The following is a 14,902-nucleotide window of genomic DNA, read 5'->3' as shown; positions in this document are numbered from 1 at the left end:
TGGTCATTGTGTGTGTGTGATTGGACATCGTGACCGAAACTAAATTTTTTTTGTTTTGAATATTTTTCGTCGTTATACTTTTTGCATAATCATTCAACCAACAACCGAAACAACGACAAAGACATAACTGTTGATCGTCAATTATGACTATATGATGATGATACCTAATACCGTGACTATTTTACCTGATCAAATCATCAACGAACCGTGATGATTTGATGAGAATGAACAGTGGGGGGAGGACAATGATGATGATAATCATTGGTCGTTGTTTGTTGTTTATCAAAAAAAACGGTTATTTTTCATAATTTTTTTTCTTTTCTACCCGAAACAAAAAACAACAACAACTCTTGAACTGATTCATTGTTGTTTTTTTATGTTAGGTGTCTTCACATATGAAAAAAAAACAATGAATTTTGATTTATTCTTTTTTTTCGTTCATCTTCTTTATTCTAATCTTGATAGAGACAATAGGAAGTCTATGATGATGATGATAAGTTTTAATGATTAATCGAATGATTTGCGAATGACGACGACGATAATTATAATCAAAAAGAGATTGATTAAAATTAAAATTAAAATGGCAATTCTTTCTTCTTGGTTGTTGATAAATAGGTATTGAAATGGTCATCAACCGTTTTTTGAATGATTTTCTTTCTTTATGTTTCTCTCTTTTTTCGGCTTTCTAAAATCCAAGAAAAAAAAACAGAAACGAAATAGTTTTGCCATTTTCCTTTTACTTACTTGTTTGTCGTTGTTCGTTGTTTGAAAATCTTCACACACAAAAAAAAATCATTTTCATTTACAGTCATTTTTTTTCTCGACAAGTGAATTACCCGGATTTCTTTCAAAACAACAACATCACAATGCATCACATTGTATTTAGACAATATCCGTTTTAGTCGATAAATAATCTGCGAATAAAAAAAAATGTAAAAATTTCAAATTTTGTAATTTTTAGAAGAAGAAAAAAAATGTTATTGAATAAATAACAAAAATGTCTTCAATTCGAATGATTTTATCGAACAAATTAATTATCATTATCATTTGTTCTATTTGTACATTATCAACCTCATCAAGTCAAAATAGTATTGATAATAATAATAATCGTTATAAAATTATTTCATTCGATCGTCTTTTATCAAAGGTATGTTTTCCGGTTTTGTTTTGTTTTTGAAAAATTCTGTTTTGAGCAAATCTTTTGTTGTTGTTGTTTTTTGGGTTTTTAGGCACCATCAATTCTTGAAAAAACCAATTCATATTCAGATTCATTAAATTCGAATGTATTTTCGCGAAAATCATTCGAAATGAATAAAATTTCATCATCGAATCAAATTTTCAAACCAAAATCAAATCTAATCAATACAAAATTTCGTTCAACAAAATCATTGAATAAATTTCTATCAACAATACATTTTGATTGTTCAAATCGATCCGAAGGTTATTATGCTGATATTGATTTAAATTGTCGAACATTTCATTATTGTAAACAAGAACAACGTCAATTTACATTTAATTGTCCAGGTAGTTCACAATTTAATCAAAAAGAATTAACATGTGAAAATAATAATTTTGAAAATGATTCGAATGAAATTTGTCAAAATTCAACAAAATTCTTTTTTATTAATCAAATACTTTATAATGTTAATGGTACAATGAATGCGGAACTAAAAAATGAATCAAAAAATTTCATTACAACAACAACAAAAAATCAAACAAAATTATCACCACCTCCACCGCCATCATTGTCACCACCATCACCGAAATCATCATCGTTGTTGAAATATCGAAAGAAATCATCATCATCATCATCAACGACGATAATGGATGATCATTCAATCAAAAGATCACCACCATTAACAATGAACATGCAAATTGATAAACCAAAATGGTATAATCATCGACGACAACAACTGCAACAACAACAACAACAATCATCAATTGTCAATGGAAAATATCAAACTAATGGTGATAATGATGATTTACCGGATTATTCATTCAATAAATATAGTTTTTATGATAATAATAATAATAATAATGATCGAATGACCACGACAACAACAACAACAACAACTTTTCGTCCATTGATTATTAAAAAATACAATATGTCATCAGCAAATCTCAACAACAACAACAACAATAAATACATCATTAATCAAATCAAACCAATACAATCGGAAAAATCAACGACGTCGGCGGCGGCTGCAACAACAAAAACATTGATTAATCGTATTCGACCGATCGTACCGACAAATATATCGACAGAAAATTATTTTCTTCATCGAAAACCATCATCATCATCATCATCATCATCATCATCATCATCAGTGTTTTTGAATGATTATGATTTTTTCGGAATTACATCCGGTAATAATGTTGTTGATGTTGATGATAATAATAACCATTATGGTTCATTATCATCATCATCATCATCAACATACAATGGAATATCGTCACCGATCGTTTATCAACAACCATTATCATTACAACATTCGATTAAAGAACGAGAATCATCATCATCATCATCATTATCAATGAAACCAAAATCTAAAATGGATAAATTTTTACCATTTACATTGATGAATTTAAAAGAACGATTAATACGTAAATGGAATCAGAATTTTTTTCAAAAATCAAAACAACAATCCAAAAAAAAGAATCGTTCGAATCCAATCGATGTCGGTGTTGTTGATTCAAGAAAAATGGAAAATTTTCTTTTTCCAAAAACATTCAAACATTTTCGTTCATTATTTTCTCGTTCAAAAAATAATTTCAGCCAAAATAATGATTGAATTTTTGTATTTTTAATTGATTATATTATGAAATTTCTCTTTGTAAATAAATGTTTTGTTTTTGTTTTTTTAAATGTCCGCATTAGTCAAAAAGCCATAGTTACCAAATGATCTGATTTGATTAGTCACTTTTAATTACTGAATGAAAATTTTCTTAAATCAAAAAATAAGAAAAGATGATAACATTTAATCATTGGCAAATGGATAATATGTATGGTTTGTGTGTTTGAGAAAGCTATAAAAACCCATGTTTGTAAATAGAATGTAATGTCTGGTTTCATTACTCAAATTATTTTGTTTTTGTTTTTATTTTATTTTTTTTAGTCATCAATCAATCAATCTTTTGATCTAAATAAACACGAAAAATGTATGAATATATTTTTCCATTACGAGATGAACATCGAAAAAGATTTCAATCAAACGTAAGTTGATGATTAAAATTGTAGTTTAAGAAATCTCTTTTCAATCAAATTTCTTTCCAGAATTTACTGGTTCAATCAATGAATAATGCTGATTTGATCATTGATAATAATGATCGAAAATTTAAATTAAATCAAACATCCGATACCAATATATCACGAATAACTTATCATACTGATCTAAATTTATCCAATGATAATGTTAATCTATCTGAATCATCATCATTTCAATATTTTGATACATCATATTTACATGGTGTAATGAAACCGATTATTATACGAAGACCAGCACCACCACCACCACCACCACATTTACCACTTAAAACATCCGAAAAAGAATCCAATGAAATGATCATTATGATGAATGATGATATATCGACCATTTATTCGGAAACAATAGATTCAAATAGTCCATTAGATTTATCAACTAATGATAATTATTCAAGTAATTATACGATTCAATCATTATCATCATCATTGACAAATGATGATAAAAAAGAATTATATCGATTAAATTTATCGACAATAAATTTACATTCAACCGATATTAAATCACATTTATTGAATAATACTACTAATAGTTTATCGAATCATCAAAATCATTCATCAATGATTAGTTTTTCAAATAGTTTACCATCATCAAATTATGCTACTTATTCGATTCGAAATAAAAATTTCAATGATGATCATTACCATCATGATGACGATGGTGATTCTATCGATAACAAACAACAAAGTAGTCTGAATATTTATAAATCCAATACTGATGATGATGATGATGATAATTCATATTTGGCCGATAAATTAATGTTAATGAATGATTCTACATTTTTAGGCATCGAAGATAATGTTGTTACCAACAACCATAAAAATAATGATGAAAAGAAAATCCAAACAAATAATGATAATGATTATTATAAATCATTTCGTTGTATTAGCCGTTTAGTATTCATATTTATTGTTCTTGTGGCCATTGTATTAGCATTATTTTTAATTATTCAATTAATAATACGTGATTATCTTCATCATCATCATCATCAAAAACAACAAAATGATTATCAACAACAATATTCACAATATCAATGGCCATATGGATGGTATAATCTAACTTATCTGGATCAACAACAACCTATGACTGCTATTTACTATTAGATTTTTGACAGTATTTTTTTTTAATTCAATTTTTGTAAATTATAATCAATTTTTTTTCTTTTTGTTTAAAATGTGATCACACAAAATGCATAAAAATACACACATATATCACATTTGATTATTTGAATTTTTTTTCTTCAAAACTAAAAATATGAATGATGAGCATATAAATTGGTTCTCAGCTGAATTAAAGTTTTTTTTTTGTTGTTCTGTTGAAGAAATGATTACAAGCCAATGAAATGAAATTGATAAATAATGTTCAAAACACTTGAATTCGATGATTTTCACGATCGCAAACCAAAATATTACCGGTAGAAGAAATGGCAACACCTTCCAATCCTTTAAATTCTCCTTCACCTGAACCCCATTGACCAAAAGTCTTTATCGAAAATTATTTGTAAATAAAAATTGATGATCATTATTTGATTTTTTAAATGGAATAACAAACATACCTTAAGAAATGTTCCATCCGGATTGAATATTTGTATACGATTATTACCCGAATCGCCAACAATTATAAAACCATTTTCATCAACAGCAACACCACGTGGAAATTTAAATTGTCCATCACCAGATCCTTTGGAATAGAATTTTTATGAATTTTTTCTTTCATGATCATCATCAAATATCATGATCAAATTGTACCTTCACTTCCAAATGTTGAAGTAGATCGTCCATTTATATCAAAGATTTGAATACGATGATTATTACTATCACTGACAACGATTCGATTCGTATTACTGACAGCAATATAATGTGGATGTTCCAACATTCCAGCTCGACTACCAATCGATCCAAATTTACCCACAAAAGTTCCATCAGATTGAAATACTTGAATCCTGAAAAAAATTTAAAAAGCATTATTACTTCGCAATTAATTTTTTTAATTATAAATTCAAAAATTGAAATTACCGATGATTTTCTTTGTCACAAACATAAATAAATCCAAGTGCATCAGTGGCTATACCCCATGGATAACTGAATTTTCCATCCGATCGTCCTTCATTGCCGAATGTTCGTAAAAATCGACCACTTGCATCAAAAACTTGAACACGATGATTATAACGATCGGATACGATAAAATGGCCAATACGATTTACAGTTACACCAGCCAGACAATCGAATTCACCTTCACCACTACCATATGAGCCGAATTCAAATTGAAATCTTCCAGTCGAATCGAAAACCTGGACCCGATGATTAGACGAATCGGCAACAACAATTCCATTATCCGGACCACAAGCCACTCCTCTTGGCCATGTAAAACAGCTTGGATTTGTTCCTCGTGAACCTATTTTCATCATCATACGTTTCTTCTGTTGATACATTTGTCGTGGATATGATAGACCGATTGATGATGATTTATATGGTGTATAATCTGTTGTCGATGAAGAATCACGACGATATTTTGTCGTAGTAACATTAGCCGGTAAATCTTCATCCGAACTTGATAAACTTCTACCAAATATAGCATGTGAACTTTTACTTTTACTTAATACTGATGGACGATTATTTCTTGTACCATATTTATTTATTAAATATTGTGTAACTGAACCTATTAAAAAAAAAATAATAAATTTTCCATTTTAATAAAAAAAAATTCACAGGATTTACCAGCACTTTCTTCTTCTGGACTAGGTTCTCTGGTTCGATATGTATAACCAGATCTTGAAGTACGTCTTGCCGAAGTCAAACGATCAGAATTAGTTTCCAAATTGCTGTTATTATTATTATTGGATGATCCATAATTCATAAAACGACTTTTAAAACCACCAATAGCACTTGCCGATGGTGATAATGGATTTCCAATACCACTATTATTACTTTCTTCATCACTATCATCATAAGCTATGATAAAATAATAAAATTCAATATTAACAAAAAAATAATAATGTTTTGCCTATATCAATTTTTCAATTAAAACTTACCAACTGCATGTGAACTTTTACTTTTAGCTAAACGATTTCGTAGATAGCTACTTGATGTAGATGATGAACCACCACCATAACGATCATTCACTGGTTGATGATGAATACTTGATCGACGATAAGTTTCCGATTCATTTGTATTATTTGGTATTACATCATCATTATAATGATAATTTCGACGATTTACACTATTACGACGACTTAATGGACTAGAATATGATGTTGTTGTTGTTGTTGTTGTTGTCGGTGTTAAATCATCTTCATCTCTTGATATTTTACGATTAGAACGATAATGAGCATAGGTATTATTATTATTATTATTTAATAATGATGATGATGATGATGAAATTTGAGCCTGTGTATGATGAATGCTGTTTGTTGATTGATTTCATATTATATTAAAAAATTTGATTAGAGATCAAAAAGAAACGACCAAATTAAAAAAAATAATAAAACAAAAACAATTAAATCAATTAAATTAAATTAGATTAGATTAGTTATATATGATGATAACGATATGTGTGTGTTTGTGTAATGTAATGATGATGATTATTATTCTTGCAAAAATGATTAGATTCAATGATTTTCAATTTTTGTCTTATGAATTGTATTTGAATTTGAATATAATGGATAGGTAGTTTCAGTAGCATCAACCATTTCTTCCTCATCATCATCATTATCATCATTTTCTTCAGTTTCTTCATCATCATTATCATCGATTTCTTCATCTTCGGATTTTTCATTATCATCATCATCATCATCATCATCATCATCATCATCATCAATATCACCATTATTAGCATCGATAAATTCTAAAAGATCATCATTTGAACTACTTTGTTCACGTTGTTTGATTAAATCAATTTCAGCTGCACTTTTCATCTGTTCATCATCATCATTATCGTCATCACTATGATTTTCTATTTCTTGCTGTTGTTCTTCATCTTCTTCTTCAACACTTTTTTCGCTTTTTTCGCTTGAATTTTTCTGTTGACCAGGTAGATAAATAATTTCATTATCATTTTCTTCTTCTTCATCTTCATCTTCATCAACATATTCATATTCTTCATCATCATCATCATCATCTTCATCATCAACATCTTTTTGTTCTACTTTATCATCATTTTCTTCTTGTTGATTATCGGTATTGTTTTTAATAGGCGAAAAAAATTCTCTTTCAATACTTGGTCGAAGCCAATTCGATTGATTCGGTATAGCTAATTCACCATTAAATCTATTTTCACTACTATTAACACGATATAATCGTGGACGATTATTATCATCATCAACATCTTTCTGAACATTTTCTTCTTCCGCATCTTCCTCGGGTTCTTCTTTATCATCATCATCATCATCGCTTGAATCTTTTATCGTTTGTCTTTTTCTTCGCATTATTGTAACATTACCTTTTTTTGAAATAATTTCAACATTATCATTTGATTGTGATGATGATGATGATGATGGTTTGAAAATAATCGATGATGTTGTAGCCGATAATAATGATGGTGATGGTTGACGAGATTCAGATGGTGAAGTTTTTGCTGAAGATTCATTATCATAAACTTCTTCTTCATCTTCTTCTTCTTCTTCAGTTGGTTCAGATTCTGGACTGGTAGGTTTATTATCATTGATGTTATTTAATATTGGTGTTGGTGATTGTATTGGTGATGGCTGTGTAGAATTAGCTTCAGAACCATTGGATGATGCTTGTTCATTCGATGATAATATTGGTGATAGATTTCTTGGTTGTATGTTTGATGTTTCATGAATTGTTGATGATGGTATTGAATAATGATTATATGATTGGCGGTATGGTTGTTGTTGGTGGTGGTTGTAGATTGAAGATGATGATGGAACATAATTTTGATCTAAATCATCAATATTGTTTATGATTTTGTTATTATTGGTGGTGGTGATGGTAGTATGATCTGTTATCGATATGGACGGCCTAGTCGTCGTGAATATAGACCTGATTCATTGAATGAATAAAATCATTTTGATTGAAGAAAAACAGAAAAAAAGAAGAGAAAAAAAACAAAAAAAAAACTTTTGTTAGTGAGATCATATTGGATAACTAATATGGATAATTATTTTCAACAACAACAAAAAAATTTGTGTTTTTGTGTGTATTTGGACACCAAAAAAAATAATCATCATAAAGCGCAAAATTATCATCGTGAAAGAAAAGCCTTTTGATAATGATGATGTTATCAATTTTTTTTTTGATTAACAACCAACTTTTCATAATTGAATTTAGTTGTTCAATCAAACATTACTTACAAATATTATCATCATCATCATCATCATTAATATTTTGCAAATTTTGGGATTATCTCATTACTGTTTTCTTTTTTTTTAAATACGAATTCGTTTACGAATTGGAATATCTATCATATTGTATTGATTGGATAAAATATTATTATTATTCTCATCTGCATTAAAATTATCATTACTATCATTATTGTTTATTTGGATTTGTAGCAATTGCAAAGGAAGGTTAGATGATTGTTTGAAGGTGATGATGAAAGGATTTTGGTGGCTGCTACTATTAAGCAATTGCATTTGATTATTATGGTCATTATTATTTGATGAAGATTTATCATCATCATCATCATCAGTATGTTGTTGTTGTTGTTTTTCAATACTCGAATTTGAAGATGCTGGAATCGAATTATTTGCCGCCATATCAATCATCATTCCAGTTGTATTCGATGTTGGTAACGTACTATTATTATTGTTGTTTGTATTTGTCATCTGATAATCACGCCAATTTGTTGATGGCATTGTTGATGTATAGGTATTTCCACCATTACTACCACCCCCACCACTACCAATAAATTGATTAAACGGTAATGATGATGATGATGATGCATGATTAATTGATGAACTACCGTTTGAAGCCAAATTCATTTGATATCGTGATTTCGGTGTTGTTGTTGCTGTTGTTGATGATGATGATGATGATGATGATAATGATGGAGAAGCAACATTGAATAATGAAGCTGATGTTGTTGATGATAATTTATTATTATAAATCGGTACCTTATTATTATTATTATTATTATTAATATCACTATTATGTCTATTATAATTAGATGCTTTTGATGATGATAATGGATTATTATTATAATCATAATCATCATCATCATCATCACTAATGATGCCGATGTTGCTGCTGTTGATATTTCCGCCAAAATTACTACTACTACCACCACCACCACCACTATTACTTCCACCATGAATTCTTTTTTTATTTGATGATGATGATGATGATGACGATGATCGAATGTTCTTATTCGAAGATTTTATTGTTGAACTTTTACTAAATGGTGTTGAGCTTTTTGATGAATTTATCGATGCAGGTGCTGATGATGATGATGATGATGATGAATCAGTTGATATTAATTTCGATGGACTAATTGATGATGGCTGTACACAACCAGTCATTAAATCCTCTCCTGGTACTAATGCATTTCTTTTTATCGCTGATGATGATGATGGTAATAATGATGATAATGATGTTGAAGATGTGGAAGACAATGTTCTGTTCGGTAAGAAATTCATAGAAGAATTTGATACTTGCCTGTTATTATTATTATTATTATTAATGTTTCCCGCATATGATGATGGTGAATATTTATTACGAGCTGTTGTTGTTGATGATTCTCCTGGATATTCAATACTTTTTGAAAAATTATTTGTTGATTGATTACCACTGCCACCGCTACCGGATGATGCATAAATACGACGACGTACTGTACTATTTGTTGTTGTTGTTGATGGTCTTGTTGCTGTTGTCATTGTCGTCGACTTTGTAGTTTTGGTCACATTATTATTATTATCATCATCATCATCATAATTTAATAAATCTATATCCGAATTATCATCCGAAATTGATGGTGATCGTTTATCTTCTTGTTGTAATGATTGAATTCGACGATTTTGTAACGATGTTGTTACATTTGATGAATTGTTATTTGAATCCGATAATAATGGTGAACGATTAGTTGTGGTAGTTGTTGTTGTTGTCGTCGTCGTCATATTATTAGCAGTTGTTATTATCGGTTGTTGTTGTTGTGTAAATGCAGCTTGATTTTGTTTCTTTTGTTTTTCAATTTCATCTTCACTCATTTGTCTTGTAGCAGGTCTATGTACTGGTGTTGGTGTTGGCGTTATAGGATTTGATATTACCGGTGTGATATTATTTGCTGTTGATGATGATGATGTTTCATTTTCTTTTTGTTCGGCAGCTTTTTGTTTAGCTTTTATTTCATTTTGATGTAAACGTTCCATTAGATGTGGTGAATCCAATAATTTTATCAAACCACTTAATGGTGTACGCATATTGATCATTTCTTCTGTATCAAATAATTTTGATTTAGTTGCTGCTGTTGCTGTTGTCGATGTTGTTGATGATGATTCTTCTTGAAATCGTACACGATGTCCAGATAATATATCCGATGAATCATGATCATCTAAATTATGATCATCACCAATACCACCAGTACGTTCTCTTATTCTTTCACGCATAAAACGTGAACGAAAATTTGCCGAATTTGATGGTTCATAATCTTGATCACCGGGTCTTTGCCAACCACGTGTATAACCAAAATCATTATTATTACGTGCAGTTGAACTACGTTCATGTACTGAACCAAATCTTACTGAACCTTCAATACGACGACCACTTGTTGGACTTGTACAACGTTCACGTTCAGAATCACTACCTCCACCATATTTATTTGATCCACCAGTTATATCTAAATAACTACGTTGTAATTGATCTGATCTTTGTGTTGATGTTCTTGTTGTTGATGATGGTGATGATGGATTACCAAATTGAGCTAAACGATGATCACTTTGACTTCTCATCAATGAACTTTGTGGTAATGATAAATTACTCATACTATCAGCTGGTGATAATGGTGATAAATAATTTCCTGTTGTTGATGATGATGATGATGATAATGGTTGTTGGATACGTATTTCACCAAAATCCGAAACATTACGTCTAATATTATCAAGATCAACTTTTTGTATATATTTAATTTTTCTTGAATAATCCATTGAATCTGTATCTAAATTTCTTAGAAAATCTAATGTTTTCATAAAAATATCTTTAAATTCCATTAATTCATTATCAGTCCATTCATATGTATCGATAATATTTTCATCAGCCATATCACTATTACTTGTTATTGTTGCTAATTCAATTTCAAAATCTTCTTTAAGTTTTACACAATTTTTTGTTTCATTAATTAAAAATTCATCCAATTCTTCTAATAATTTTGTTTCACGATCTTTTAAATCTTTAATTAATCGTCGTACTGATTCAGTAATTTCATCACGTATTTGTGTTGTTATTGTTAATAATTTTTCATTACCTTTATCCGATTGTTCAACATGTTCATTTAGTTTATCCAAACCACGTCTTATTTGACTATTAATACGATTAATTTCTCTACGTAATATATCCAAATGTGCTTGATGACATTCATCACAAACTTTTTTCGAACAATGTGCACATAACATACAATGAGATTTTTCACCACAAACACCACAACGATCCATTTGTGATGGTAATGGTTCGGGTTCTTCACCGGTTATACTACGATGTAGATCTAAAAATCTTGTTAATGTAACATTATTCGGAAATGATTGTACACCATTGTATGGAATGCGATGTTCGGCACGACATTCTGGACATTTTATCTGCCTTCGTGCATAATCGACTAAACCTTCCATACAAGGTTCGCCACAAAATGTATGTTGACATGGTAATAATTTTGGATTACGAAAACGATCCAAACAAATTGCACAGGTTAGGAGCTGTTCTAATTGACTCCAAGCTCCAGACATTTTTGTTCTTCTTTTTCTTCTTTTGATTTGAAAAAAAAATTAATATCTTCAAGAAATTCAATAATAAGGATGACCCAAAAACTTTAAATTTAAATAATAATAAAAAATTATACAAATGCAATACCCAAAATGAAATACAAACACACACAAACAACAAAAAAAATTATTCAATTTACAAATACGGAATATAAGAAATAAATGAATGATAAAATTTTTTGGTTTTGAGGACACTAAAGATGCTTGTATTCAACATATGTGCATCATCATTATAATTATGTCGTCTTTATTTTTATTTCTTGCATACGAATCATGACGACAATAATCTTGATGATGATGGTGAAATATCAGAAGAAATAAAATGAAATAAAGACGACGACGACGACAATTCTTCGTTTTAAAATGTCTTGTTTTTTTCTTCAAAATTCACATTGAATAATAATGATGATGTTAGAATGAAATTTAGAATTTAGATCGAAATTTGATTAGAAAGACATTGGCAACACACACTTGTGATGGTTGAACCTGATGATGTTTAAAAATAATTTTTTTTTATTCGGAAATTCTATGTCGTTGTCGTTGTTTTTTTTTAATACTTTCATTGCGACGAAAAAGATTATGTCGATGGTGTGTGTGATCGACACTTTTGAACGAAAACAACAACAACAAAAAGACGAAATTTTTATAAAAAGATCATCCAACAGAATTTTTACATCAAAAGATTGCAATGATTTTTTTTTGATGATGATGATTACGATTATAACAGTGGTGGTAGTAGTGGTGGTGGTGGGGTGGATATAGAATCGAATCGAAACGAAGAGGCTCAAGAATCAACAACAGCAGCAGCAGTGATAGAAATAGAACGTAGAACACAAACACTTATAGAATAAGAATAAGAATCACCCACACACAAACACACAAAAAACAAACAAACAAATTCAACTGGTTGATAGATTTTGTTTGATTGAAAAATTTCACACATTTTGGTCGTATGCCAATGTTGTCGATGTTGTTGATGATGATGATGATCTATATTCTTTTTTGGATAAATTCTTGTATTTCAAATGATGATCTTAATAATCATAATGATGGTAGTGGTGGTGGTGATAGCGGTAGTAGAATGGCAGTAAGATGATGATCAGAATGTTCTTGTTTTGTTGGATTTTTTCCTATATGAGAAAAAATAAACATTTTGCCTGAAAAAGAAAAGAAAAGAAAAGAAAATTATTTTCATTTTAAACTAAAAAAATTGGTTAAATAAAGTTAGTTGTGGAATTTGAGAATGATGATGATTCCATATTAAGAATTTTTTGATTCGTTTTTGGTTCCAATCTAATAATTTTGTTTGTTTGTTTGTTTCACGATTCGAATGAAATTTGAAGAGGTTGCAAAAGTTAAATTTTAAAGCAGATAAAATTACTTGAGTTTGTTGTTTTGTTTTTGGCATGATTAGAATCAAACAAACATCAGGAAAAACAAAACACTACCTTATTATCAATCTAATTTGATTGGTATATAATTTTGTTTAGATTTTGAATGATAAAAATCTGAATGAAAAAAATGAAAAAGAATTAAACGGGTTAATTTTATCAATTCGATCAAAAACAATCAAACAACAAACGGAAACAATCATTTTCACTGGGGAAAAAGCAATTATAAAAGATTTTTGATGGAAATTATCATGAAATCGTAAATGTCAAAAAAAAGAAAAGAAGAAGAAAATAAAAGAATCGAACACCTTTACAACCGAAACATTCGAAATTAGTTTTTTGATCATTCACAAACAACAGTATGATGAATTTATGATATTCGAAATGAAATGTGACAACCATTCACAACAAACGAACAAATTCGATTTGAAAGAAAAGAAATTCCGGCAAAGAATTTTTCATTTTTTTTTTTTGTTTTTGTTTTGTTTTCTTTTTTTCATTTTTTGTTTTTCAATTCTGTTTTTTTTAAGTTAAAATAAAGTCATTTTGAATTAAAATACCACCACCACCACCACCACCATCGTAATCACCGTTTGTGTCGTCATCAACCAAAACTGAAGAGAAAAAAAGAAGAACATTCGAAGAAAAACTGTCACCCGGTTTTTTTTCTGTTTGTATTTTTTTTATTATCATTTTGCTCATTATTAATAGAAATGATTCTTTTTTTTCTACATCTATAGGATCATCTTTCAAAAAAAAAGTAAAATTATCCCGAATTTATTACACACAGGATCGGCAATGATTGAAAAAAAAACGAAAAATCAAAAAATCAAAATGGAAAACATACGTTTACAATGTTTTGATTTATTGAAAACATTTCAAGTCGTCATCATTGATTCCATTTCCGTCCAGATCAGGATTTTGTTGTTGTTGTTGAAAATCAAAAATCAAATTTTTTTGGTTTTTCTTTCGAAAATAATGATCACCGATTTTTTTTTTGAAGAAAAATTCACTCGTTAAGATCACTTTGGTTGTAGCGAAATTTTTGCAAAATGTTAAATGATTACTTCTTGTCATATGGGAATTTATCGTTTTCCTTTTTTTTTGTCATCAAGTCGTTGTTTTCATCATCCATTATTATCATTATTATTACAAATACCACCACCGTCATATCATCATACAATTTGTTTTGTCACAACGACGACGACGACGACGAGGCCTCACCTTCACAATTTCAATTAAAAAAGTATTTCATCCATCCTTATCCTCTCTTGTTTTGTCTTGTCATTTTTAAGTGAAAAAAAACGTCTGATTTTTCTTTTTAA

General features: G+C 29.1%; 3 protein-coding genes and 1 long non-coding RNA gene across 5 annotated transcripts; 3 read left to right on the top strand and 1 right to left on the bottom strand.

Moving 5' to 3' along the window:
• The first annotated feature begins 881 nt into the window (after positions 1 to 881).
• Positions 882 to 2,866, top strand: LOC142645636 (uncharacterized). Its single transcript, XM_075822335.1, has 2 exons — positions 882 to 1,147; positions 1,230 to 2,866. Exons 1-2 carry the CDS (start codon positions 998 to 1,000, stop codon positions 2,790 to 2,792), a joined length of 1,713 nt encoding a protein of 570 aa, XP_075678450.1. The 5' UTR covers positions 882 to 997; the 3' UTR covers positions 2,793 to 2,866.
• Positions 2,867 to 3,041: 175 nt separating this feature from the next.
• Positions 3,042 to 4,745, top strand: LOC142645639 (uncharacterized). The gene is made up of 2 exons (XM_075822356.1): positions 3,042 to 3,214; positions 3,275 to 4,745. The coding sequence occupies exons 1-2, from the start codon at positions 3,158 to 3,160 to the stop codon at positions 4,361 to 4,363; spliced, it is 1,146 nt and encodes a 381-aa protein (XP_075678471.1). The 5' UTR covers positions 3,042 to 3,157; the 3' UTR covers positions 4,364 to 4,745.
• tn (tripartite motif containing protein thin) lies at positions 4,472 to 12,314 on the bottom strand. 2 transcript variants are annotated; one of them, XM_027348202.2, is made up of 7 exons: positions 9,875 to 12,296; positions 6,292 to 6,662; positions 5,978 to 6,211; positions 5,276 to 5,918; positions 5,009 to 5,202; positions 4,816 to 4,940; positions 4,472 to 4,742 (listed from the first exon to the last, which is right to left on the bottom strand). In XM_027348202.2, the coding sequence occupies exons 1-7, from the start codon at positions 12,148 to 12,150 to the stop codon at positions 4,623 to 4,625; spliced, it is 3,963 nt and encodes a 1,320-aa protein (XP_027204003.2). In that variant the 5' UTR covers positions 12,151 to 12,296; the 3' UTR covers positions 4,472 to 4,622. The 2 variants fall into 2 exon arrangements, with proteins under 2 accessions (XP_027204003.2, XP_075678462.1); XM_075822347.1 differs by lacking the exons at positions 4,472 to 4,742; positions 4,816 to 4,940; positions 5,009 to 5,202; positions 5,276 to 5,918; positions 5,978 to 6,211 and having other exon boundaries at positions 6,537 to 8,260; positions 9,875 to 12,314.
• A 1,394-nt stretch (positions 12,315 to 13,708) lies between these two features.
• On the top strand, positions 13,709 to 14,841 carry LOC142645644 (uncharacterized). The gene is made up of 2 exons (XR_012846728.1): positions 13,709 to 14,247; positions 14,318 to 14,841. It is a non-coding gene; the product is annotated as an uncharacterized LOC142645644 (long non-coding RNA).
• The last annotated feature ends 61 nt before the right edge of the window (positions 14,842 to 14,902 follow it).

This window comes from Dermatophagoides pteronyssinus, unplaced genomic scaffold, assembly GCF_027571235.1.
Source record: "Dermatophagoides pteronyssinus isolate colony J.1.1.1.1 unplaced genomic scaffold, Derpt_VIB-CSIC_2022.12 sq0016, whole genome shotgun sequence".
NCBI lineage: Eukaryota > Metazoa > Arthropoda > Arachnida > Sarcoptiformes > Pyroglyphidae > Dermatophagoides > Dermatophagoides pteronyssinus.
Note: the sequence above shows the minus strand (reverse complement) of the source record. Positions and strands in the feature narration are given on the sequence as shown.